General features: G+C 40.5%; 1 protein-coding gene across 3 annotated transcripts; it reads right to left on the minus strand.

The window, feature by feature from the left end:
• Positions 1 to 2,453: 2,453 nt before the first annotated feature.
• LOC108255069 (constitutive coactivator of PPAR-gamma-like protein 1 homolog) lies at positions 2,454 to 26,896 on the minus strand. 3 transcript variants are annotated; one of them, XM_017450719.3, is made up of 17 exons: positions 26,113 to 26,894; positions 22,856 to 23,102; positions 22,243 to 22,325; positions 20,919 to 21,047; positions 20,748 to 20,838; positions 18,752 to 18,849; positions 17,823 to 18,019; positions 16,029 to 16,110; positions 15,700 to 15,921; positions 15,345 to 15,516; positions 12,650 to 12,899; positions 11,271 to 11,385; positions 8,488 to 8,697; positions 7,508 to 7,697; positions 6,844 to 6,982; positions 6,123 to 6,219; positions 2,454 to 4,404 (listed from the first exon to the last, which is right to left on the minus strand). In XM_017450719.3, exons 1-17 carry the CDS (start codon positions 26,584 to 26,586, stop codon positions 4,117 to 4,119), a joined length of 3,084 nt encoding a protein of 1,027 aa, XP_017306208.1. In that variant the 5' UTR covers positions 26,587 to 26,894; the 3' UTR covers positions 2,454 to 4,116. The 3 variants fall into 3 exon arrangements, with proteins under 3 accessions (XP_017306208.1, XP_053530010.1, XP_053530011.1); XM_053674035.1 differs by lacking the exons at positions 2,454 to 4,404; positions 6,123 to 6,219; positions 6,844 to 6,982; positions 7,508 to 7,697; positions 11,271 to 11,385 and having other exon boundaries at positions 8,499 to 8,697; positions 26,113 to 26,896; XM_053674036.1 differs by lacking the exons at positions 2,454 to 4,404; positions 6,123 to 6,219; positions 6,844 to 6,982; ... (1 more) ...; positions 8,488 to 8,697; positions 11,271 to 11,385 and having other exon boundaries at positions 12,884 to 13,024; positions 26,113 to 26,896.
• Positions 26,897 to 27,279: the final 383 nt, after the last annotated feature.

Consider the following 27,279-nt stretch of genomic DNA (forward strand, 5'->3'; position numbering starts at 1 on the left):
ATTTTCTGGAAATAAAAGCAGTTGAATGTGAGAGGATGTTTCTTTTCTTTTGCTGAGTTTTTTATATATATATATATATATATATATATATATATATATATATATATATATATATATATATTAGTGCTGTGAAAAAGTATTCTGTTTCTTCTAATTTTGTGCATCTCATACTCAAATGTTTCATAAATTAAAAGAAAATCTAAGATAAAACAAAGGCAACCTGAGTAAACACAAAATGCAGTTTTTAAGTGATAATGTTATTTACTGACGTAAAAAATGTTATCCAATACCAGCTGGGCCTGTGTGAAAATGTTTTTACCCCCGTAGTTACTAATTCCCCAACTCTATGAAACTGCATTGATAACGGGGTTCAGCTGGTCTAGACACAACCGGGCCTGATTACTGCAAACCCTGTTCAATCACATCAACACTTAAATAGAACTTTTCAACAGCATGAAGTTGGTTAAAAGGTCTTACCCGGTAACACACTCTGCCAAAGTTGAAAGGAATTCCAGAAATGATGAGGAAGAAGGTGATTGAAATACATCAGTCTGGAATGGGTTACAAAGCTATTTCAAGTGCTCTGGGACTCCAAAGAACCACAGCGAGAGCCGTTATCTCCAAATGGAAAAACTCTGCACAGTAGTGAACCTTCCCAGAAGTGGTACTTTTATATACACACCCCTGTTGAAAAAGCAGGCAAGTTTTTGTGTTGTAAAAAAAAAGAGAAAATTATGGAGGGGAAAAAAAGAAGAATAGGAAATGTACAGTAACCTACTTGCATAAGTTTAAGTTTAAGTTTTACACACCCCTAAACTAACAGTTGAAGAACCTTTAGAGTTTATCATCACATTCAATCAGCTTGGCACATCTTGACTTAACAATACTTTGCCAATCTTCCTTGCAAAAGCATTCTTCCTTTGTCAGGTCGGCATCTCCTGTGCATATCCGGTCACCACATAGAGTTTCGACTGGATTCAAATCTGGGCCATTCAAAAACCTCAATCTATTTTTTTTAGGCGTCATTCCTTTCTTGATTTGTTTTGGGTCGTTATCATGCTGCAAAGGTGAAATTGGAAGGTAAAATTCCCATCGTAAGTGTTTTAACAGAAGCCTTAAGGTTTCGAACCAAAACTGACTGGTATATGGAGCTATTCATTATTCCCTACACCCTGATTAAAACCCTAGTCCCAGTTGACGAAAAGCAGCCCCAGTGCATGATGCTGCCACCTGTATGCGTCTTTGGGTGATGTGCTGTTTTTTAATTTTTACGCCAAACATATTATGCTTTGTATATGTATAATATAATATTATATTATACATATAATACTTTTAGTATTATATGTAGATCTCATCAGACAAGAACACATTATTCCACATGGTTTTGGGAGATTGGATGTATTTTTATTTTTTGCAAACTTGAGCCAGGCTTGGATTTTTGTCGTTGCTGTTAAAAAGGGTTCCGTCTTGCCACCCAACCCAGTACTCAGACATATGAAGAATTCAGGAGATTGTTGTCACATGTAGGGAGCAACCTGTACTTGCCAGGAATTGCTGCAATTCTTTTAATGTTACTGGAGGCCTCTGGGCTGCCTCGCTGACCAAGAGGGTGTCCTGTTCTTAGTAATGTCACGGTTGTGCCACTCCCCCCCCCCCCATATAATCCAATGCCCTGGAATGTTTTTTTTAACCCTCTCCTCATTGATATTTTGCAAAAAGATCCAATACCTGCTTTGTAAGCTCTTTGCAGCCCATGGTTTTTCCAATTAGATGTTACCAAGATGATCCTAACAGGAACATCAACAGGAAAATCCTATAGGGAACAGGTGTCCATCCATCCATCCATCCTCTACCACTTACTCCTTCTTCAGTGTCACGGGGGAACCTGGAGCCTATCCCAGGAAGCATCAGGCACAAGGCGGGGTACACCCTGGACAGAGTGCCAGTCCATCGCAGAGGCACAATCATAGACACTCACACACCCATTCATACACTACGGACACTTTAGACACGCCAATCAGCCTACCGTGCATGTCTTTGGACTGGGGGAGGAATAGGAACAGGTGTGTTATTTGTTAATGCAGTCACTTTAACTGATGGCAGACGTACAATAATTAGTATTTATCAGGAGTTTGAACGTGATTGGTCGAGTCTAAACACTAACACATTCCCAATATGCAAGCTGTGTAATGGAACCCCCCCCAACATTTCTGCTTGTTTGTGACTTGATTTTTATATGTTGCAATATCACAATAAAGGTGAAAAAGATTCTGACACGGTTTATTCCCAGGAAATGCTCCGACATCCAGAGCATATCCTGGGAATACCGAGCATGAGGCAACGATGTAATATGATCTAACATTCTGACCGAAAAGTAGGATTTAACACAAATGGGTAAGCGTACGAAACGTTGACCTAAAAGGCGTGGGTGAAAAAATATCCACACACAAGAATTATCCTAAAAGAATAGACTTTTATTAAGCATTGTAAGTTGCATTCAATTTCCTTCAAGTACATCACACCACAAGCCATCAACAATCACTCAAACCCAACAGTAGATCATTCTTTGACACCCCATGAGTAAGGAACAAACTCCGATCAACTTACATTAAGGTAGCCTATTTAGTCTTGCGGGCAGGGAAATACACCATATTTCTGATCACTAATGTGCAATGGAAAGCATCAGGAGGATTAGGTGGAAAACTTGAAGTAATGATTCTTATCCAGAAGTACAATAATCTCTGAAAACACTAAACAAAACACCAAAATGATTCAAAGATTAACTGCTTAGGCTAAACTCTCAAAATGGGAAGGTCATATAATTTCACTGCTTTGTTTTCCAGCTAAGAAAAAGGGAGGGGAAGGGAAGGGCGGGTCATTTGAAGACTGAATCTTGTTTCCCCCCCAGAGATTTTTTTCTCTCTCCCCCTCCCTCCCCAGACATATGGTTGGCTAAATCGAATGCAGAAAACAGCAACAAAGTACAATAACGGATACAGAGATGGATGTGTATACCAGGGTTAACAATATTTAAAGTGGCTAGATAACATCTGATATTTTGGAGTAAATGCAACAGAGGGCAATAATCACACAAATTTAAGGTTAGAGCAAATCAGTTACTGACTAACAATTAACACATTTTTAGGACTATTACGGTTTATTAGCCTTTTTAAGATTTTGCAAATGGGCACAGTACTTGTAGAGATGGAAGAAAAAGGACAACATGCATAATAACTACACACCATTTTTTTTTTTTTTTTTTTTAAAGTTGTGAACCATGCAAAAAGTTGCTGAAACCATCATACTAATGTTCTACAATTGATTCAAGAAACCACACTAATATCGTTCATCGATGCATGGAAATTCCTGACAAAGAAAACACTGGCATGTCATTGGATCTTTTGCATCTGTTCTGCGATTTTTTTCTGTTTCTTGACACTTCTTACGATGCTAGTAGCATGACACTGAGATCATCAGAACTAAGCTGCAGTATTTTTTTTTTCCCCCCACTAGTTACTTAATTTCCAAAAAATTTCTCATTTTAGCTCAAGTAAACCCACAGCGATGACCCAGGTGAGAAATGTGTTCTTGCTTCTCTCTTTTTTTTTTCCCCTGTTGTTTCACTTCTTAAAAGAAAGAAAGAAAAAAAAAAAAAGCATTTACTGTGACAACACAAAATCTGTTACAATGGCAAATATATATGGTGCCTACTATTGGTAAAACGTCTCAACCTATGAGTATAAAAAGACCGCCAAAATGATTTTTGGCTTCGGTAATTCAAGAGAATGTAAAATAAAGTCTGCGTAAGCAGTTTGAGACAGGTACGTAATTAGTGAGGAGGGAGTAGACCTAACTCCTTATATACTGGTAGTATTCTCTAAAAACTGGTATACTTTATATGTCTATGCTTTTCTTGAGAAACATTGCCTTTAACCTGTACTTGCTTGCTGACATCACAGAGGGAGTCCAAAAACATAAAAAATAAAATCATACACTAAGTCCTCATTAATCGCTTTTCGGAGAGGAAAAAATGTACACCAACTGTAGGCTTTCCATCTTTCCAGATTTTCCTTAACCCTAAACCATCCATCCTTCACCCTCTCTATAAAAATAGGTTTACTCTTCTGTTTTTAAGACAGCAGCGCTGAGAGCTTCGTCTCTGTGGCACTCGCTGTCTGTATTTAGTGCATTTAAATGAGGATTCATATTGCACATTTTGGAGTCGTTGCTAAAGGCACTTTCTGGTTGGTTGGGAGCTACTTTGTTCCCATTAAGCTCCGCCTCTTTGCCCTCCACCCCGTTTTCAGCCACGTCGGAGCCTTCGGACGATGTTTTACACTCTGCCTTGGGCTTCTTCTGTTCTTTCCCTATGTCATTGGTGGAGTTAGCATACACAAGTTTACTCTGGGGAAAGGGAAGAAGAAGAAAAAAAGGACCCCTTTATCATTTCATTTCAATAATTAAGAATGTCAATGACTATGAACACATCAAATAACTCACAACATGCCATGTTAATTAACTATAGACTTGACTGATGGGAGAAGTGAAGAAGAAATGAATTGTTATTCAGTTTATGGTGCGACAATATGCCAGTATGATTATTATACCGTGATCAACAGATCTGAAATAGTCTTATTAACATCAAGTACGCTGGTATAAATAATGATGTCAAAATACTATTTAATGTCAAGTTCGCAGATAATTAGAGCTGGTGGTGCGGGATAATGTAATACGATTCTCATAGTCCAGTCCTTAGACTAAAACGTGTGGTGGTCAGGGAAAACGCTTCCCACAGTGAAATCTTGAGATTTTCTACTATGTATTGTTTTGAGAAGTACAGGTTTCCCTTTCGCATGCATCTCAAGCACAATCAAAGTTCTTGCATTTTAAAGTCTGGTTAGCTCCAAAGTGAAATTAAAGCCTCCATTAAAGACCCCAATACACTGACTGTCTGAAAGCAACTGCTATTTATTCAAGTTTAATTAAAGATAAACTGTAATAAATAAGATATACAAATGATAAATATGACGTCGCACCCATGTACCCGTTTCATGCTTAACGTATTATATTCTACAAGGGATGCGCCGAAATGTTTGTACACTGTACTGCGCCGCGGGACGCAGCTCAAATCACTTAAATCATCGCGCGAGATAATATCACCACGACGCTACCAAGCGAAGAGTGATCACGTGAGCAGTGTGGAACTATTTAAAAGTTTCCGATAAGGACGTCAGAACAGCGATTTTCAGTGTTTGCTCAGCTGATGTTTCACGAAGGCGTACAATCGCCCAAGCACTTTTCTACAACAGGTCTGATACACCACCTGAAAGCACGACGTCCGATTCAGTACGAGGAGCACACGGCAACAGAGGCAATAAAAGGTTAACAGTATCCAAACTAGCACGCCGACACCATCTGTCACCAGAGGACTTGAAAAGGCAAAGATATTCAAAGAATTGTTTCATTGTTATTTTATTGCTGTTTATGACTTTTAATAAAAGTGCTGTTAATTTCATTGCCTTGCACTTTATCCAACTGGTTTTCATTCAAACATAAGAAAACGATTAAAAAGCACAATATTTATACAATTATACTAAATGGCAGTTATTTTAAACTAAGGCTCTTTTGTTGTCGATGTCTATGTAATTTCCAGACAAAATGTTTCATTTCGGTGCGTCGCTATTTTTTTTTATATAAAAACATGTTCGGAACATGAACAGGTTAACATTATATTTCCATTATAAACTACGGCAAATATTAAATATATTGTAAGTTAGCTGAATTTCCCATATTTTAATTAGGTCATTCGAACATGTCAAAACTTCGTCCACGGCTATCTGTAAAGTGTGCATGTGCTTCTTTCTTTGATGATTATGTTAAGGCACAAATGCACCATGAACGACTGAAACGCCAATATGAACAAACCGAATAGATTAGGTGCATGTCCATTCCGCTATGGCATGTGACTACTCCATCACAGTGTGACATTTCCAGTGCAAAAGCCATTCTTGACGATTTGCCTGAATTCAGCTAGAGCAATGTCAGACAGGTTTTCCAAGGCCAGCGCAGGTTTGGTATGAAAAGCAAGGAACAGGAGAAAAATAATGATTAGTGTCACTAACCTGGTATGATCCCTGACTTTTGAAACCTCTGCCATGGTATCTGGCTCCACGACCAAAGGTCCTTATAAGGGGGGTTGAAATCACACCTCTCGGTCGTCTACACAAAACACCGAAACAAGGTTCGAGTTCATGGAAGCATTCTAGAGATATTCAAACATATTGTTGCTGTAAAGCAGGACGGCATGACCCCGGTCCTGGAGGGACAGAGTCCAGGATTTCCTTCTTGTAACACATATACTAGGACCGTGAAGGGATGGGATAACGGCTGGGGAAAAATAGCGCCACTGAAACTGCTTTACCCGCAAACAATCTTGTGCACACAGGAGACATGATTAGTGTAGCACTGCAGAGTCAAAAACACACTTGAACAGCCAAAAGCACAGACATTGTTTATTAGACTGAAACAGGCAAGGAGTGAGAATGCAAGTGAAAAGCAGATACACATTTGTAGTCCAGCGCTTTTGAAAAAATAAGCTAACTCGGTCCCGAGTTTTGTGTACAATTTGCCAAAATATTGTTTATATTATTGCTAGGAAAACATGTGTGTGTAATATTGATATGCAGGAATTGTAGACATTTATCCATATCCCAAACACAGACTAAATCAAATAATTCATGTGTGAGATGAATCATGGAAATCAACAGATTTGGATATGAGCAATGGATATTTATCAATTTGTTTAAAATGAACCCATTTAAGTCAAACGTCACTGGGACTCACCCTCTGCCCGGTCCTCCAACTGACACCACCTGAAAAGGGAAGGAGCCCCGGCCCCTGCCACGCCGAGAGCCCGCCCACTGCCCCACCACCGTGCCAGCGATCTCAAGTTTGCCCCCTTGTGACGAGATGGCCTGGAGTCCTGATAATACACAGATACACGATTCGGTGATTAATAGCGCTGCTTATTATGCAATCATTCGACAAACAGAAGCAGCAACAACAAGCATCTCTCAAATCCTCTCCATTTACACTGGTTCACTTAGCCTGTGAATTGTATTCTTGAACATTTAAAACTCAACAAACTTTCTCTAACTGCTCCAATCGAATTTTTATATCTATGTAATGCCACTGGTTTAAAGAGAAAGCCAACAACTCTTTGAAATAAATAAATAAATAAATAAATAAATAAATTTAGGTGAAATAAAAGCATTCTCGCAACATCTTTGCAGTGCTGCCTGTGCACACACACTTGGCACCAGGAGCACTCACAATCACGTCTAATTCCATAAATATTGCTAGTAACTAATTTGTAGACATAGTTTTCTGAATAAATTTTACAATTGCATTAAAACACACACACACACACACACACACACACACAAAGTGGGCTTGAGTCAACAGGACAACCATCATTAAGTAGTGAACAGGGTTAACATACTCTTACCTGGCATGGCCCTGCTTCGCCCTGGTGGAGGGGGCAGAGGAGGAGGCGGATAGAAGGTGCTGTTGGGGGGGTAGAAGGGCATGGCGTGTGGCGGTGGAGGTGGGAATGGGAGGGGGTGTGGAGGCCGAGAGAAGTTCAGACCCTCCGTAATACTCTGCCGCATCTTCTCCAGTTTGGCAACCAGCTCAGCCTACACATAAGAGGAGAAAATAAGCGGGCAGATTGAGCAGAATTTGTGTATGTGACACCCCCCCCCCCCCCCAAAAAAAAAGCTCCGCACACCCCTTTACTTCAGGACAGTACACAATCACATGGCCCTGGATGTATTATGTAAGAATGTTGCATATTTTCCTCCTATTTGATGTCAATTTTGAGATTCATTTATACATGGAAGTAATTTTATTTAATAATAATCACCACCACCACCATCATCATCATGATGAAATAAGGGATATTTCGTCAAACAGTGACATTAAATCGGGAATCATAATGGAAATACCTAATGTTTCATAATGGATGAAAACTTTTCTCTCTTTTTTGGTTAAATATGTAACTACAGAAAGTAGGTTTTTTTTAAACTCAAGTGAACTTCAGTTAAAAAATATTTTTTATAAATAAATAAATACATAATAATAAATAAATAAAAAGCTCATGGTCTTTTCTTACAATATTTTCATCTCTCTTCTATTTCTCTTCTTTACATCCGTGGCAGTGAGGGCGTGGTCAAGTGTCAGCTGTGGACAGAGAGGAGGCGGGGCCAACCAGCAGGTAACACGTGATGATTATCACCTGTGTCTTGTTACCACTAGCCTAATTATTTGTGTCTCTTTTTTGCCGTAACGGGACTCACTGAAAGCACAGAGAGTGGTACAACTGGCGGAGCTTGCGAGGTACTCCACATCCTTACACACCAGGTTCTACAACCTCCTTTCGAAAATATTTACCAGGAATTTTAGGTAAGTGGTTGTGATTATTATTACCTGACCGTCACAGAGGTCGAGGAGTGGGACCTTTTCTCGCATGGCCCCGATCAGCTTGCTCTGCAGCAGCTTGCCATCAAAGTACATCCACGGGCAGCAGTGCTCCCAGGGAATTGGCTGACCGCACACGTCATTCGCCAGCAGAGCCATGTCTACGCCACACATGAAGAGCGCTGCCAGCTGCACACCTCGTGCATCCAAATTCTCAATCTGGAGACAAGAAATGGGTTATTAGTTCGGAGGAGAAAATGTCAAAAAAAAGAAAAAAAAAGAAAAAAGAAAGTAAAAAAATAGCCAGCATCCAAATCAAGCAGCAGCGAAGCACGAAGTGAGAGGCAAGAACCAAGCACGAGGGGGAAGGCACAGAGCCAGCACGGGCAACCTACACAGCCAGCCAAGCAGCACAGAGCAAATACAGAGACACAAATTCAACACAGGCGCACGCACGCACGCACACACGGCCTGTCATGATAACTACTTTTATTGGATGATATTTTGCCCCAGAAATAACTGCAATAAATGAAATCATTTATTGTCAATGATATAATGATAAATTAAACATTCGTTGCTATTTGAAAGGGTGAATTTGCATAATAATGCAAGTACACCCTTTCAAATAGCAACGAATGTTTAATTTAATTAAGAATATCCAGACGTCAGAATCGGAATGTTTGTTTTAATTAAAATTGGTGCTAGTGCTTGCTCCGCATCTTAAATTTGACTACACCGTTTTTGCATTCGAACGTGCGTTTCCCCCCTTAGACTCTATGAAGGATCAAAGTTTGAATTCAAATCCGAGATGATGAGAGGACAGGAGCGGCATGAATGGCTGACATGTTGGTGACATTCATTCTTATGGAAACGAACACAATGGGCAATATCGAGGTCAGCAAAAACCATCGAGGCCATGTCCGTATAGCGTTTCGATAAGTCGATAATGTAATTATCATAACAAGCCTAACATATAAACATACACACACGCATATACACACACACACACACACTACCGGTCAACAGTTTGGAGACACTCGACTGAAATGTTTCTCTTTCTGATCTGAAGGTGTGTGATTAAATGTCTGAAATCGGTGTTGTAGACAAAAATATAATTGTGCCGACGTTTTCATTTCTTTCGTTAGAAAACTGACATTTTATTTACAAATAATATTTATTTTAAATGGATGACGTGGGAGCGAGATATTCCAAAAAGCAGCCGATAAGAGTCCGGCGTAGGCGGGAACTTCTTTAATGCTGTTTAAAAAGCATCTCGGGGAAATTCCTCAAGAAATCGCTCGAGAAAACGCCAAGAACACATTTCTGGAGATTCTAGGCGAAAAGGGCGTCTACTTTGAAGAGGCTAAATATTAAATTATTTTGATTTATTTAGGCTTTTTTATTACAACATAATTCCCATAGTTCCATTTGTGTTACTCCAGAGTTTTGATGACTTTATTATTATTATTCTTATTATTATTATAAAATGTGGGGAAAAAATAAAAAAAATAAAATAAAAATAAAGAATGAGTGTGTCTAAACCTTTGACTGGTAGTGCATATATACACACATACATTTTATTTTTTTCATATATATATATATATATATATATATATATATATATATATATATATATATATATATATATATAAAAAATATATATATATATATATATATATATATATATATATATATATATATATATATATATATATATATATAAAAAATATATATATATACATACACACACGGGCTGGGAAATACGTAGAAAATAGGTATAACAACGTTCTTCTGTTTTCATTATTATTATAATAATCTAATTACATCACCCCACGCTATATGTAAGTTACTTTGTAGCAGGGTTGTCGTGGTAACCTGCGATGTAACCTCTCACTGATCACGTTGGTTTCCAACTTTTCCCCCCAAACTCCACAAGTTTCCAAAGCTACGCACAAACAGAAAACATTACGTGCTTTTTCAGTCTACACCTGGCAACCGAGACCGAGACAACCCAGAAATGCAGTCAGATCACGTCAGCCCCTGCTCATTAGGTTGCAACGATCGCTTGTGTTTAGTGTAAATACCCAGCTGAGGACAGAGACGACAACGAAGTAGAAGCGCATGAATAAGTTATTTTTTATTTCACTGTATTTTCCGTTGAAATTACAGGCCTTAAATATAAGAAAGTCTTTGTCCTGCAATTTGCTATAGCTAAATCCTTCAACAACAACAAAAAATGCTTATATAATAAAACCTCCTCCTTGTCTTGTTTTTTTTTCCTCATGCGTTTGTGATCATTTTAGGAGGAGTTTATCCATCATGCCTACTGAAGCTCCATTTGTATGTTACTCAATTTCCTACGCTTTTTAACAGCAGGACTCTGTAGCTTTACTATCTGCTTTTATTCCCAAAACGAGCGATCATCATCCCCCAAGCGTTAGCCGATAACTATATCACTCTGACATATTGCCCAGCCCTTTTACACACGCTACCGATGAAAGAAACATACACAGACACAAATTTCCCTATATACAAGGTCAATAAAAAAAAAGATGCAGCATCTTTGCCTACAAAGCCAGCTAATATATTAAAGCATGCTTTAACGTTGTGCACTTAGCACATTACTTTGGAATATGTGGAGCGTCCTGGGAAAGCTAACTTCTGCTCCGTGTTGGACGGGTAATTCCCTTTAAACCCAAAATAACCAGAGACTTTAAATGGCACTGAAAATAAGTCTCGGGTCAGCGTTTTTCCCCAGGACATTCCGCATACAACAGTCGCCGCACAATCACCTTCAGTTCCTGCAGCTGGTCAGGCTCATAAAGTTTAGGAGAAAGTGCTTGGGCTAGGAAAGCGTCAAGTTCGTTACGACGTAAAATTCTTACTCCTGGCCATTGTAACATAAACCTGAAGCAAAACACAAAGGAGTGAAATACAACAACAGAATGTACAGGATCCAATTAGTTCTCCTGCTGCTACGGACTGGTTTTCTGGATGCAGAATTCTAAGTAATAAAATCGGCATAACTGTGCAGATTATAAGAATATCTGAACCAGATGAGTAATCATAAATAATGACCCCAAACTTTCATTTAAAGCTGCAGAACTGAACTTTTGCCTCTCTATCGCCATCTCTGTTTGAAACATAAAACTGCAAGTTACATGCAGACTTGATTTTAAGTTACATGGGTTGTGCTTCGGCACGGCTCCTCTCTGTGGATGAATCTGATGGTTTGAGGTATTCATATGTGGTGCGTATTAACTACAATTCTTGACAATAGAGGTGGCGCGGATACAGTTTTCTTCGAGTAGAGGCGAGTTGCTCTCTTATAGCATGCAGAAAATAAGTGCAATTTACCACATTGACCATAGCAACAAAAACATAGGAAACTCTATACGTAGCTGAATCAAGCGAGCAAGTGCGCTGATGTTAGCTAGCTCCCTATTGAGCCACTGAAATGTCTTACCTGTTCAGCAGGAAAAAGCCATCTCTGCTTCAGTCTTTAAACCCTTCAGTTCTCAGAGTTCACCTCTCAAAAGCCATGCCGACAGTTATTCTCATATTAGCACGGGCTCTGTCGTGTTCCCTTTTTGAATGAAGGCTCTCCACAGTTCGAGACTTCTTGGTTTTGACAACAACCGATTCCCCAGATGTCAACGATGATTGCGTTTAGAACTATCCAGATTAAAGCAGCCATCTAGATGACCAAGTTTAAATGCTAAGCAACCGTTGTAAGAACAGGCTACAAACACTCCACCATCCTCGGCTCCAACGCGCGATATAGATCATCTTTCCACGCGAATGACGTCAAACTGACGTTTCCCACGAAATCCGACTCGACAGCTCATATTATAAATCATTATTATAAGCTTACCATTGTGAATTGGGGTAATGTAAGGAGAACACTGATTTTTATTTTATTTTATTTTTTACGTACTCAACATTTCCTTTTTGTTCATTTTTTACCAAAAAAAAAAAAAAAGGTAGATACTGCAGCTTTAATATAAATAACACAGTCATTTTTGGGTGAAGTATTCATTTAATCTTCATCTAGAAAACCAGCCACTGAAAGTCTGTAAGTCTTGTGTAATTCTCAAAACATTCAAGTTGGGCTGGGATATAGGCCTGCAGCGGCGTGTGTTTGTGTATGTATGTGTGCGAATTCTCTCACCGCAGTACGCAGCAGAGCACCATGAGATGAGTGGGCACATTGGCGGGGTTCAGCATGGCTGGAGTATCAGACCTCATGCAGGCCAGGAAAGCCCTTATGCGCCGGTTCTTGTCCTCCACGGCCTTGCCCAACCACAGCTTCTTCAGGTTGGGGCAGGTCCACTCGCGGAAGGAAAGAGCCTCCACCAGCTCGGGGGTGTGTGGAGATTTACCCTTGTAGGCTGCCCACTCTTTTATAATAACAGGCTGATCTGTGATTAGATGGAACAGGCAACTAGAGACGGTTGGATTTCTGTGGCTGCTGGGGTATATTTACTGCAGTCATTTCTGCCTTGTGCAAGGTCGCTTTTATAAAATGGCTACAATCATGTTACACCTACAGAAGTAGAAAGGCACTAATGAATACATCAATTATAAATAGATTTATTTATAAAGCTTGTGCAAAACAAACCTGCACACTGATTTCTAGCCATCACAAACAATATATTTTCAAATACTTTCAACACAATACTATTTGAACATAGCAGCACCTTAAAAAAAAAAAAAAAAAAACTCTAAGACGACCAACTTTCCGTATTTAAGCACATGAAACTTGGGATGTTTAGTGGGATACACGAGGTCTTAGTGCAGTTTGTTTAATGTTTAATGAGGCTTTCTGCTAAGAGCAAGCAGGGCACCAGTGTCTCTTTGTTTATGTTGTTACAGTAGCCTAAAATACTGCCTTCTGAATGGCCAGAAGCACTCAAATGACATGGTTTCTGTCTTTTGTCAAATTAAATATTAAATGTATTTGCTGGTTTAAAAAAGGGGGATTTGGTGTGGAATGCCTGCGCTTAGAGGACATGGTTAACTACTGTTATTGCTTTTTCCTTTACAGACAATCATTGTAATCCAGGAAAAGCCAGAGGAGGGCCAGCCTATGTTGAGGGCTGTGCGGTTTGACTATTATAAACGAGTACATGGGTACAATTCTTCCCAACCCTTATCCACCATTTCTGAGGTAACTACGATGGCATTGAGCTCTGTACAGTAACTCATTTCCCATCAGACTTACAAATGTATTTCTAAAACATTTTACTTAATATTATTAACGTTTATAGCAATTTATAACAGACAATTTATGTACAGCCAACCTACTCTGTGTAAAGATCTGTACATTTATTTACATTGTAGACAGCCACTTTAATAGGAACACCTGAATATCAGCTTTCATGCAGTTATCCAATCAGCCAATCATGTGGCAGCAGTGCGGTGCGTAAAATCATGCAGATACAGGTTAGGAGCTTCAGATAAATGTTCACATCAAGCTTCAGAATGGGGGGGGGGGCGGGGGGGGGGGGGCGGGGGGGTGATGTGTGAGACGTTGATCGCTGCATGGTTGTTAGTACCAGAAGGGCCGGTTTGAGTATTTCAGACAGTGGTGATCTCCTGGGATTTTCACAAACGACAGTCTCTAAAGTTCACACAGAATGGTGCGAAAAACAAAAAAACATCCTGTGTGCCGAGGGTCTGCAGGCTGAAACTCCTTGATGATGAGAGAGGTCAGAGGAGAATGACCAGACTGGTCTGAGCTGACAGGAATTCTGGGTCCCTCCAGGATTTTGTGATGGAAGAAATTAACGCAAAATCAAGCAAACTCCACAATATTTGGAGGCGGTTGCGATTTTTCAAAAATGACTGCAGATTTTCTACAGATTTGGGCCAAGACGCGTCACGTGATGTCATCACAACGCGTGTTCAGCCAAAGCCCTCCGAGTCACATGCGTCAAACCTGAGCTAAATGGTCTCATTTTCCCAATAAACATCACTGTGGAAAAAACGTGCAATTCTATTACTTTTCCAAAAAAAAAAAAAAAAAAAAAAAAAAAAAAAACTCCACAAATTGCATTGCAAAATTCTGAAAAAAGCTGCAGCTAAATCAAGCATTTTCGGCACCAACAATCACAAATCAAAACTCCTCAAAATCCTGTACAGACTGTATACACTAACTCAATCACTCTTTACAATGGTGGTCATTCGTAAAGCATCTCAGTATGCGCATCAAACCGTGAGGTGGATGAGCTACAACGGCAGAAGACCACATCAGGTTCGACTCCTGTCGGCCAAGAACAACAATCTGAGGCCATCATGGGCGGAAAAGTTGGTCCACCAGGTGATTACTTTTTTTTTTCTTTTCTTGCATGGATGAGCAGATGTATGCCAGGAGAGCAGCAGTTTCTGAAATACTCAAACCAGCCCAAACCCTTGACCTGTATATGCATGATTATGCATTATGACCGGTATCTGTATATGCACTGCACTGCTGTCACATGACTGGCACACACACATATACATACACAGCTTAGCGTTCTCAATGAAAATGAGCAGTAGTAATTGTAGTATAGTTATGCAAATTGCTCTTATAGCCTTCACTAGCTTTTCAGTGCAATGTAGAAGCAGCATTTTCTGTTTTTACTTAATTATTTTTTTTATACTGTTAAAAAATTACAATTAACCTAATCATTTTCGTGCCATCATTCCTTCTATGCGTGTCTACAACACACCAAAATAAGTCTACAATATACCAGCACCGGTCTAAACCGGATCCAGGCAACGTCTGGGCTACATTAGAACATTGCTGACGTGAGCAAAGAAAGATGGGTAATTGATTCTATTTGCCTATGTTCGCAATGCATGATTTTGTTCATGCTACTTACACTCAGGGAGGCGATTTCTCCTCATTGCAAGCCTCTCTGCTTTCTTCTTGGCCTCAGCCAGGCTGAAGAGCACACCATAAACATACTGGCGGACTGGCCGGTACAGCTGCACGGCGGATGGCAGCTCCTTATTAGCTTCATCTTCAATTGCAACTGACAACTTAATCTCTCCCTGCAGGTAGGGATGAAAAACCAAGCTGGCAATCACTTGTGAGAGAACTTGACAACAACCGTGTTTACAACTACATGAGGATTCATCAGTTTTTAATTCTCATCAAGCTCACAGCTATAAAATCTACACAAGCTACTGTATATATTTAAAGCTCATAGGTGACGTTACAGCCTGGAAACCAACCTTAGTGAGGATGTGGTAGATGTAAGGGTGCATGAGACCCTTCTTGTGTCGGTGTTCGGCTACTCGTAGCACCTCTGGTGCCACCGAAGGCAAAGGAGGCGTGGTGATGTCCATGTGGTTTCTGGTTGGCATTGAGAGCAGTGACGGGATATGGGCATTGACTCCATGATGACCTCCGCCCTCCGTGCTTTGACCCACAGGGGAAATCACAGAAGGGTCAGGCTGAATGGAGAGAATGAAAAGACCGTTATGTGGGAAGGAAATAACATTACCACATTATAAGCATCTCAACTATGGCGCATTTGCTACTGGGAGTGTACATCACCTACTTTATTTTGGTCCTCCAGGTCTCCTTCTGGGACGCTGTTCACCTCTCTTTTTTTATCCCATCCTTTATGGTCACTTACATGACTGAAAAAAAGATAAGAATCAAAACAATATCAAATCTGAAAAGAGCAGAAATGAAAATGTGGCGAGTTTTTTTAAACTTCATAAATGGCCCCGTAGTCGGCAACGTAATCCACCCGGTGTGGTTTACAGTGTTGTGGAAAAAATTGGGGTTGGCACAAGAATAATGTTTATATCATGCCATGGGAAATCCCTCAGTTTTATTTGCAGGCGACAAAGAATTAGATTCAAACTAGTATAATAACAGGCAGGCAAAGTACTCTCAAAAGGTCATCTAATATGTTTTGAACATTAGATATTTACAGACTTAATATTACTACTACTACTACTGTTATTCTACCTTTTCTTCTTCTTCTGGCTAGGGTGTCTATGACACCCCATAGAACTGTCTGGTAAAATGTGAAATTTGGCACATTGATTGGAGAGGTTCCAAGGAACATTCTGACCAAATCTGGGTCGAGTACTGCCAACGCTCTAGCATCACCATCGGGTCAAATTTGGGCCTAATTTGAAAGTACGCTTATGGTCATAACTTTCAAACTGTGTCCAAATTTTAAAAGCCCTAGACTCCCTAGGTCGAGACGAGTTGACATCACTTTCCACCTAATTAGATTTTCCGCCATGTTGGAAAAAGTTTTTTCGTTTCTCCTCCTACAGATTTTGTCCAATCACCACCAAATTTGGCACCCTTCATCTTCAGAGTAAGCTTCACAAAAGGTGCCAAAAGAATTTTGAATATTCCAAAGGGTTTGGGCCAAATAATATGACTGCGCAGCCACCAAACAGGAAGTGAGGCCTATGGTTACGGCTCTGTTTTCCTGCGATTGCTTATGCAACAATTGTAGCATGTCTGTGAATGTGCGGCGCCCAGAATCTGGGTGCTTGGCCCCCGGAAAATGCTTCTTGCAGCTTTTATTATTATTATTATTTTCCTTCTGATAATATACTCGGTCCTTTCTGCAGATAAGTCATGAATGCAATACTGACACACTAGAGCTCTGGGATTTGTGTACTGGAGAGAAAGGTTAACTAAATGGTTTGTACCACAAGTGTGAATGCCTCTGCATTAACCATTAAAATCAGAAAATATGTTAAAAAAAAAAAAAAAAAAAAAAGTTAGGACAACAGCACTAATAGATGTATTAATGAGATTACTAGCCAAACAATGGCATTTATAGCATGTTTGATGATTTCAGATTGCATCATTTCATCACCCATTTATTTGTATGATGTTAAATGATCAAAGCAAGAGGAATACATTTACCTTCTGATTTTGCTTTCCTCCCAGAAACATGCTATTTAAAGAGTATAAACAGTGACTGAATTGCCGGGCATTATGTTCGACCACGTTGTGCCAAAAAACACATTCGGCAGAAAAAGAGGGCTGGATTGTTTACTAAAGACTGAGAGCTTTTTCTTTCTGTGCAAAACATACTGTTTTAGGACGCCAAAAACAGTACAGTTCGATTTTAACAATGTACTGTTAGTTAATAGTATTTGATAAAAGCAGCAGGAGGTCAAGTAAACTAAAATAGATTTAGTATCGCTTTGAAGAGCACCTCTGTTTTCACAGATGATCAAATTCTTACTGCTCCTTATCAGGTGGCACAATAATGAATTCCTATCTCTAAAGCAAAAGCAAAAAATAACACTGTCCGTGATATTTGCAGAAAGCTATTTGCAGTGGCGGGTTTCTCAGACATTTCACTACTCACTTGGCAGTGGGGCCCGTGTTCTCCTCGTTCTCGGACGACGAGGAAGTGGACGAGGCGTTGAAGAAGGCTGGCTCTGCATGGTTTGGAGAAGCCCTCTCGTACAGCGGCGTGTGCGGCTTGCCTTCGTGCGGAATGTTGCTGAAGCTATTCTGATCGGACGACCCTTTAGCCGCCAGCCCAGAGGAGTTCTGCTGGCTCTGAGAACGAAGAGGAGGAAAAAGAAAAAAAAAAGACAGCAGCGTCATTCACTCTGGCAATTTGAAGGTTATTTTGAACAGCCCAAAGCTCTGTACTCGTTATAAATCGATGTTCAATGCCTCTCAATTAATAAAATCCTGTATCTTAGCTACAGCATGTGCAACAAGTTCTGGTTTACACTTGGTTTGCAACAACGGCAAATAGTCTCTATGGACCTGGTAAAGACCCTGTCCTTTCTGAATTATGTGGAAGATTTGCTCCTTGCTTGTGGGTTCTCTCTTGAGCAGGAGCATGTCAAACGCATATTTAACCTGCACTTACTAAACGATTCCTATGTTTCACCATCCAATAAGTTTAAACTTGGGACCAATTCTAACCATTTACTGTGTTCCCAACACTCTTCATCATGAAAAGCAAGCCTGGCTTGTGTCCTGCCCCCAAAAGCCGCAAACATTAACTAACCAAGCATACCGTAGTCATTACACAAAGTGCCATTTTTTTGGAAAAGTGTCCAATTTCAAAAAGATAAGTGATGATTATGGTTTTATTATGGATGTTTGACACTGCCCTGTTGAGCAACTTTTGAGAAAAGAAGAAAGAAAAAAAAATGAGAACCATTAGTCTAACAATTGATTGTGCTGTCAAGAATGATGGCTGCTGTCTCCTGTGTGAACTCACACTCATCGCTTAGGATCAGATATGTGTAGGTGGGGCATGAGCGTAGCACTCACCACAGGCTGCTGAGGGAGGGAGGGCTGCGGAATGTTGGGCATTGGTGGATGTGCATACGGTGGCACAGTTTCAGGGACTCCAAGCCACTTTGGTCTGGCTGCAGGAACACAGAAGAAAAATATGCAGTAGTATGTATTCAAATGCAAGACCTTATTCCCACTGCGAATTAGAGTGGTGCTTGAAAGTTTGTGAACCCTTTAGAAATTTTCTACATATATGCATATATATGACCTAAAACATCATCAGATTTTCACAGGAGACCTCAACGTGAACAAAGAGAACCCAATTAAACAAACGAGACAAAAAGGCTATACTAAAACGATCCAACATTACATCCAATTGGCAAAAGTATGTGAACCTCTAGGATTAGCAGCTACTTTGAAGGTGAAATTAGCTTGAGTGAGTGAGTCAGGAATGAGTCAGGTGTTTTCAATCAATGGGACGACAATCAGGGGTGAGTGAGCGTCCTGTTTTCTTTAAAGAACGGGGATCTATCAAGGTCTCATCTTCACAACACGTTTGTGGAAGTGTATCATGGCATGTACAAAGGAGATTTCTGAGGACCTCAGAGAAAAAAAAAGAGAGAGGAAAAAAAAAAAAAAAAAAAAGAGTTGATGCTCATCCGGCTGGAAACGGTTATAAAAAAGTTTGGACTCCACCAATCCAGTCAGACAGATTTTGTACAAATGGAGGAAATTCAAGACCATTGTTACCCTCAATCAGGAGTCTGGACCAACAAAGATCACTCCAAGAGCAAGACGTGTAACAGACCACGAGGTCACAAAAGAACATTTTGTTTTAAATGAGAAGGGTTATGTTTGGACACAGGAAAACACCGCATTCCAGCATCCCATTTGTGAAACATGGTGGTGGTAGTCTCCTGGTTTGGGCTTGTTTTGATGCATCTGGGCCAGGACGGCTTGCCATCATTGATGGAACAGTGAATTCTGAATGATCAGGTTCTGAAACTGTATAATTCATCCTTTCAGAGCCAGGTCTACTTATTTAGAAAAAAGAATTCAGCTACCAATGTACCTCATAGTAAACACTAAAACTTGGCTCGTTCTATAGGTCATGTGCTGTTTACGATACGCCTGAGAGAGCAGTTACATTACAGCATATAACTGACGCACGGGCACTGCCGCTTGAACAGACAGTCGCTGTAAGAACAAACCAGGTGACAGCGTCTAAAAGACAAAGCCTTTTCGAGACGTTTTGCCCTGCATCAAAGATAAAGTTACTTTATTCTAATAACACTTTGGGATGCAGCCTCAATGTTTATTACTTGGCAAGAAAAGCCATGAGATTAATGTGTGCGGCACAGGACAGTGCAAAACAACACGTTATGAAATTCTACTACGAGTAGTACATTTTTTCATCAGAATTACAAAATGTTACACCCAACAGCTTTAAACAAAGGTTTAGATTTGAGAATTATTAAGCATGTTATAAAATTATTATTATTTTTTTTTTTTTTAAATCAACACATACTAATATAATACATAAACATTGCAAAATTAAAAACCCAAACACATGCAAGATTTAAAACAGTGCTGAGAACTTATCAGGTTCGTTCTACAACTTGCAACAGATTGCAATTTGGAAACCAATATCAAATGAATATTATTTAATACATTCTTTAATGTCCCTTTATGAAGAAACTGCTCAAATTGTTTGTGTTCTCCGCTGCATATTTTTTCCTCCACACTAGCAACTTTGTTGCAAGAAGCCATTCTGAAGAGGCCTATTTGTATGCATGGGGCATAGCAGCCATTCCAAAGTGCACACAAGGTCTGGGGGCTAGTGGGAAAATTTCAAGCATTACTGAGAGGTCTGAGGCTGGAAGGCTGCTTAGAAAGACAGAGCCTGTCTGTCCAACCTGGATTCGAGCAAGCCACAAAAAAAACAAAAAAAACAACAAAAAACAAGGAACAAGACTGGAACAAGCACTGTGAGGAAAGAAATAGTCGGAAATTATAGTAAACACAAGCTTACCTATATAAGAGGAGGACTGCGGGGGCTTACTGGCAGCTGAGTAATACTCCACTGCCTTCTTGAAGCGTACAAGTTTGTCATCAGTCCTGGACTGGAAACAGCAAACAAAAAAAGTTGATCAAAATGTTTAAAATTCCCAAAGAGAGATACTAGATAAACAGGTGAGCTTACCTGGGAGTGCTTGAATATGTCTTTAGCGATGCCTTCCAGGTCATTGACATCCTGCAAGTTGCGCACATACTCTGCCACAGCCCTTATCACGACATCACAGGGAGGAAGTACCAGCTGATGGGCTCGGACCTAAGGCAAAACCAACTACCTGTCAGATCTCCAGACCGTTGTCTTGCCATGACGGCGACAGGGCAAAACATTCGGGTCTTGAATCATTCATCACTAGTCCTCATTCTCACTGAACCAGTAAAAGCATCAGCCAGGAGAGAGAACATTGAAGAAAACCACAGGAAAACATGACCAAAGCTTTAACTACTGCACATACACCGAATCCCTTACGCACTGGCTTACATACATATTCACCTCCGCTGACCTATATGTAGTATTATATCCAGGAACTGAAATGTACTCAATAGGGATTACAGCTCATCTGCCAAACCTTTGATTGATGAAAAAAAAAAAATCAACAGTTTGCAAAATTATTTAGGAATTTTTTTTTTAGAAAATAAAATCAATAAAACCTAAGTAGGAGTTGTGACTGCTTCTGTTACCTCATTATAGTGAAACCCCTAAATGAGGGAATAATAAAGTCCCTAAATAACGTAATCAGTTAACATCAGAAGTCACATAATGCGTGTCGTACGATTTCGACATAGATACACCAGTTCCTGGAAGAACCCTCAATCAGAACTGAGAAAACCAAGAAGCAATCAAAACAAAGTTCAGGAAAACTATCAGTTAGGGTTTGGCTATAAATAAACAACCCAAAGAATATGGCACGGCCATGAATCTGCTTAAAGGAGCCTGTCCACCAAAAGTCAGGGACTGGGCAAGGTGAAGCAAACGAGACGCAAACAAGAGGCCATTTCAGTCCTCTGGGCTATTTTGTGTTGATTCATGATACTTAATCTCAAGAAGTTCACTTCAGTTCCAGGTTGAAGCAATACAAAATGTAGAAAGGTTCAAGGGGGGGAATAGTTATGCAAGGCACTTAAAGACAGTGTTTTTAAGATTAAAAGAGACACTAGGGTTTAGGGCTAAACAAGCAAATAAGGTTAAAGTGATTTCACACAGTCCTAAATTACTCGCCAGACCTCATTTCAATCTGGTTGCCAAGGAACCCGAGCTCACTGCCGCAGGAATCTCAAGCAAGTACGAGTCTTACTTTCAAACACTTTTAAACTCTTACGCAAGCTCACTTGGTCTTCGATGGCATGCAGGGACCGTGCACGCAAAAATCGTTTATATTCACAGAATAAACCAGGAAACAAAAACAAGACCGTGAACAGACATACCCTTGTTTTTGAGCGGATGATTACTGTACCTTCAGGGATGCTAAAGGGTGCTCTGGGCCGAGTAAACTCCAATGAAAGGCAGCAAGATCCTCATCAGGCAAAATGTGATTCCCTGCAAACAAACAACACACGGGCACATTTTAAACGAGGGGCAGATTCCAAACACTTTGTTCACAGAAATCACTCATGTCAAGTTTTCTTGTGCTCATGTAGTGACTTGCTATTGTCACTCGTGTGAGTACCTGGTCCAGGGGGTTTAGCAATTCTAAGTTCCATATTTGTGCATCAAAAACTAACTACAGGTAGGAACTAAAGTTGGTTTTGCATGGGGAACTGAAAAAAAGTCGGACTAGATGTGCCAAGCAATCTGTCCAAGGAATCATTTGGATTTGTATACCTCATTTGCATAGAAAATTGAAGGCCAAATATCAGTCATAACACTGGCGTCAATTTGTTGTTTACTGCGGTCACTGGAATCGTGGTGCCGTGTCACTCACGTACATAGAAAATAAACGGTCGCTTTGTCGCTGACTAGTGTGAACGTAGTATAACATGAATAAACTGTTAGCCTCAGATACCACTACAGCGACAAAAAGTCAAACTCATTCCAACTAACTCTAATTTCATGAACATACGGCTTACCTAAGAGTGAAGCAAAAATGACAAAGCGATTTGGATTGAGATCCAGCTGCTTGGCAACTTCGTGCATCAGGTACTGGCTGGTGGTGAGGCTCTTGCCGTTGCGGCTGAGTTTTAGGGCGTGGGCACTGAAGTAGTACGGGATGTTGCACAGAGCATAATCGGAATCATAGGCTACCAAGCCGTGGAACCCGTTCTCTCTATATAAGGCAATTACTTCCTGGTGATGATCCTCAACGCTCTGCACAACCTGGGGAAAGAAACAAACACTACTAGAAATATTCTAACCTAGAATGTGGACTTGTACTTTTACAATCCCAAAATCATTACTAGCATTACGTTCAGAAATTCACAGCAGATATGTCCAGAGAATACCATTAACATCCCACAATATCAAACATCAACCAACATTAATATGTGAACGGTTATTTCTTACTCCATTATATTGACCAAACGCAATAATTCAACAGTGAGCGCTATCTTCAGCGGCATCCAATATTTATTTCATAATTAAATTCCAGATTGACTTATTAGCTTAAACTGTATTCATTGACATGTTGGTCTAGTTTCACTTTGGTTAATGGTTTTCCGGCAATACCCACAATGCCCTTAAACTTCTCCCTGATAGAAATGACAGTGGGATTTAGCCCTTGCATCATCTCGAACCAAAGAGAGAGATTCAGCAGTGCTTCAGTCCTTTAGTTTGTCCAGCTCGCACCTTTTCCTCTTTACACTCTGCTCAAATAGATCAGCTTCCAAAGCTTCAACATTCGTGCTAATACTGCCATCATCACCTACATGCTCATTCATCGCCAACTAGGCGAGCCAAGTCTCTGCTGTAGCTTAGAGCAACTGTTTTGTATAGCTATACTGCACTCGGGATCTTCGAATACAACATTAGATTTCTCTTTACTATGACACTGAAAAATGGTGAGGGACAAAAGAAACTTGCACTTTTATTTTCAGGAGACACCATGAAACCTGACCATTATCTCTTATGTCTGAGGTCGCTGAAATATTTTCTATTAAACACTTCTCACTGGAATATTAATAATAATAATAATACAGCATCAGCCAATAAATTAGCACAAGAATCACTAACACACAACCAATTTCATTATAAACACTAAGCTTGTGCAACATAATGAATTAATCATCCCTACATGGCATTAAACTGCCTCAATATCCAGTGATGTTTGCCCTGATTATTTATATATAACGTTACCAGACCTGCCGAACGTTTGCGTATGTATTTTGTGTAGGAGCTCGGCAATTTAACATCAGAGTACACTACTACGAGCTACCACTTAAAATATGCCAAAGAGCAGTCTTATTCTCCCCAAATAAAAACAGCAGACGAGCAAATCTACATACGAATCTGAAATGATCTGCGCCGGTGTTTTGTCTGCTTCCGTACTGACAGTACCTTTCCCCTAATCTCACGCTCCCTTGCTTTCGGTGATGGAAAACTGAGAACGTTTCGAGTTCATTAATGTGAAATAAAACCTATCAAGTAGGTTCGAATGACCTAAATTTAGACAACAGTAACTAAATGTATCCCAGGTAAGTATATTTATTAGGGAAGCCATCAAAAATACGTTTTTGGGGGGCTGAAAGAGAAAAGATTACCCAGGCCTACAATAAAGTGCCAAATCGAACACTTAACTAACGAATAATATTAATAATGTAAAATGTGCTGTAATGATAATAATGTAAATCCACCACAGCTGCGATTTCACGATTAGTGGTGACTGCAAGCAGTTCCCGACCGTACAGCTGATTACACTACATCCTCCCCCACTCTCGCTTAAATCTGAAAGAGTGCAAATGCTCCATTTTGTTGGCTTTTTAGGCTTTCGGGCAGTTAAATCTCTTATCACTAAATATATTTTTAACAGTACATCAAGAGCAGAGAAAAAGCAATATCTCACAAGCCTAACAGACACTTTTAATATGTTTCAAGATTGAAGTTTCTTTTAATACCCAAGCACTTTGATCATTATTAGATCATTACTAAATCTCACTAGATTCAAAGTGTAGTGTAAAGAAAGAGGACAGTGCTTGTTTATTTTTAAAGACAACAGGATTGTATGTCTCCTCAACCATTTCAGGGAAAGGCTCACGAGCTCCATCAGGGCCTGTTTGCTGTGTGGCTCTGAAACGCAGCTCATGTGATGTACATCTGCTTGGCCTATCAGAGTGCAGGGTTTCCTATCGTGCTGACGTAAGAACTCCAAGGAGTAGCCTATCAGAGCACGACAGAGGCGGGGCAACCCAGACAGCCTAATGCTAACATGACATCCCGACAATTTAGTCTGATTCATTTGGTCTCTCTGTGAAGCGACTAATCTCAGTTTGAAAGTACACGAAAAATAGTGACACGCCAACTATAAAACGCCTTTAAGTTAAGTTTAGAGACAAACTGACCAATTCTGTGAGGTAATTTGCAAATGGGAACATTTTTTTAAAATTTATTTATCTGGAAAGAGAAAAAGAAAGTAAAGTCAATAAATATTAAGTTGTAATTAAATAAACTGTCGTTTACTCTGAATGTCAAGGAGAACGTGAAAGCATTCATACACTTAGATATGTAACTTCAGCAGGCTAAACAAGGCCCGGAATGCTAGCATGTTCTGAGGCCAGGTTAACTTAGCCAACTTATCATTTCAGCTAACTGACAGCTTGGACTTTTGACAGTTGTAATGATTTGGGAGGGTGAAGCACTCTCGAACTGGATTTACCGAACATTTATTAAACATAATAATGAAGACCGTACTTTTAAACGTTTAATAGTGTGCTTGAACGCAGCCTAAACGACAAGTTCAACAGCTGAAGAGCTACTAGCTAATATGTCCAATATATGAGCAGAGTAGAAGAGGCGGTTTAATTCGGAGTAAAATAAAAGCAGTTAGTGTGGACTGTAACTGACTTGGCATTGCTCGAATTGGATTTTTCTTAGGGGAATAAATGTCATGTGTGTGTTGACAAGTTGTCAGAAGACAATGTTGTGAAAACCTGTTAACAAGTTTGCTACTAGTAGCTTCTACCAGTACACGGCTATAGCTAGTTTGCTAACTAACCTGGGAGTTTATGAGGAGAACCTAGTAAAGCTGGATTAATGAACATTATGCGGTGTTTCTCAGTCAAATTCGATCAAATTCAGACTCGTTCGCTTCTCCAAGGGAAAACTGTACACGAAGGTACCATGTAGGTAAGCCAGCTTTCCTCCGGTTAAGTGACGCTAACGGTAGCTAACTTACTTCAATCCGGAACCTGAGGAGCGCCAGGCGGATGCAGTGTGCCATACACACGGGTGGCAGGAACCAAACTTTGGGTGGCGGGGTGCCCTTGTTCTGGACGTGGCTGATAATCTGCTGCGCCGTCTGCCGCTCGTTCACCTGCCGCTTGACCCACTCGTGCAGGCGGCCCTTCTCCAGCGCGCCGTTGAAGCACACCTGCAGCTGGATGTTACCGCTGAAGCAGGCCTTGGCCAGCGCAGCCAGGTAGCCGAGCATGTGGTTCCACTGGCCGCCGCCGACCCAGTCGGTGTAGAAGCCGCCGTAGAGCCGGTGCACGCAGTTCTCCGCGTCCACTAGCAAGCGCAGCGGGCCCTGCGGCGGCCTCTGCCTGCCGCCTCCCACCAAACTCCCCCGCGCCAGCTTCTGCAGCTCCACCGGCACCACGGAGCTCGGGCAGTGCTTCTCGATGTACTCCTGAAAGCCTTGCACACCCATGACTGCTCTCTGTTGAGGGGGGATACTTAAAACTAGGGCTGTAAAGATGCAAGTTGGAAAAGCGAGGAGTTTCAAGCAGCCTCTGCTTCACTCTCGCCTACGCTGGGGGGTGGGGGGAAAAAAAACCCCAAAACAAATATTGCCAAGGCTGGAACTGATGAGTCCGAAATGAATCAAATCGTGTTTCTTAGAAATGCATTTGTTGTTATTTTGGTGAGTTGTGGGGGTATTTTGGTTCATGGCCGTTGGCCGCCATGTGCAGTCCTATGGAGCCATGTCTGTGGTCTGGAGTGCAGTGAGCTGAGTGGAGAGACGGAGCGCGGTGACGCAACACGAGGGGGCGGAGTCTAATCCAATACGTCACGAGGGACCAATCTCAAACGGCACCCTATTCCCTTTACCAGTACACTTTACATGCTATAAAATAATAGCTTCGTCCACACCCAATATAGTGCACTATGCGTCAAATTGGAAAATGTAAACTGAAAAAGCGGTCCTGAAACTTTCCCTGACTCCGGTACATGTGGCTCTTCCTTTCAGAAGAGAGTTCAGTTGTCAGTCTGTTACTGTAGTTCTTGCACAAGCATTATGTTATCAGTAGAAACGTCATTCTGCCTTGTACACTAGGCAGCGCCTGGGTTGTTAACAGGACACCAAGTGTATAAGCGTGCTTAATAACGCTGTTATCAATAT

Source organism: Ictalurus punctatus, chromosome 21 (assembly GCF_001660625.3).
Source record: "Ictalurus punctatus breed USDA103 chromosome 21, Coco_2.0, whole genome shotgun sequence".
Taxonomy (NCBI): domain Eukaryota; kingdom Metazoa; phylum Chordata; class Actinopteri; order Siluriformes; family Ictaluridae; genus Ictalurus; species Ictalurus punctatus.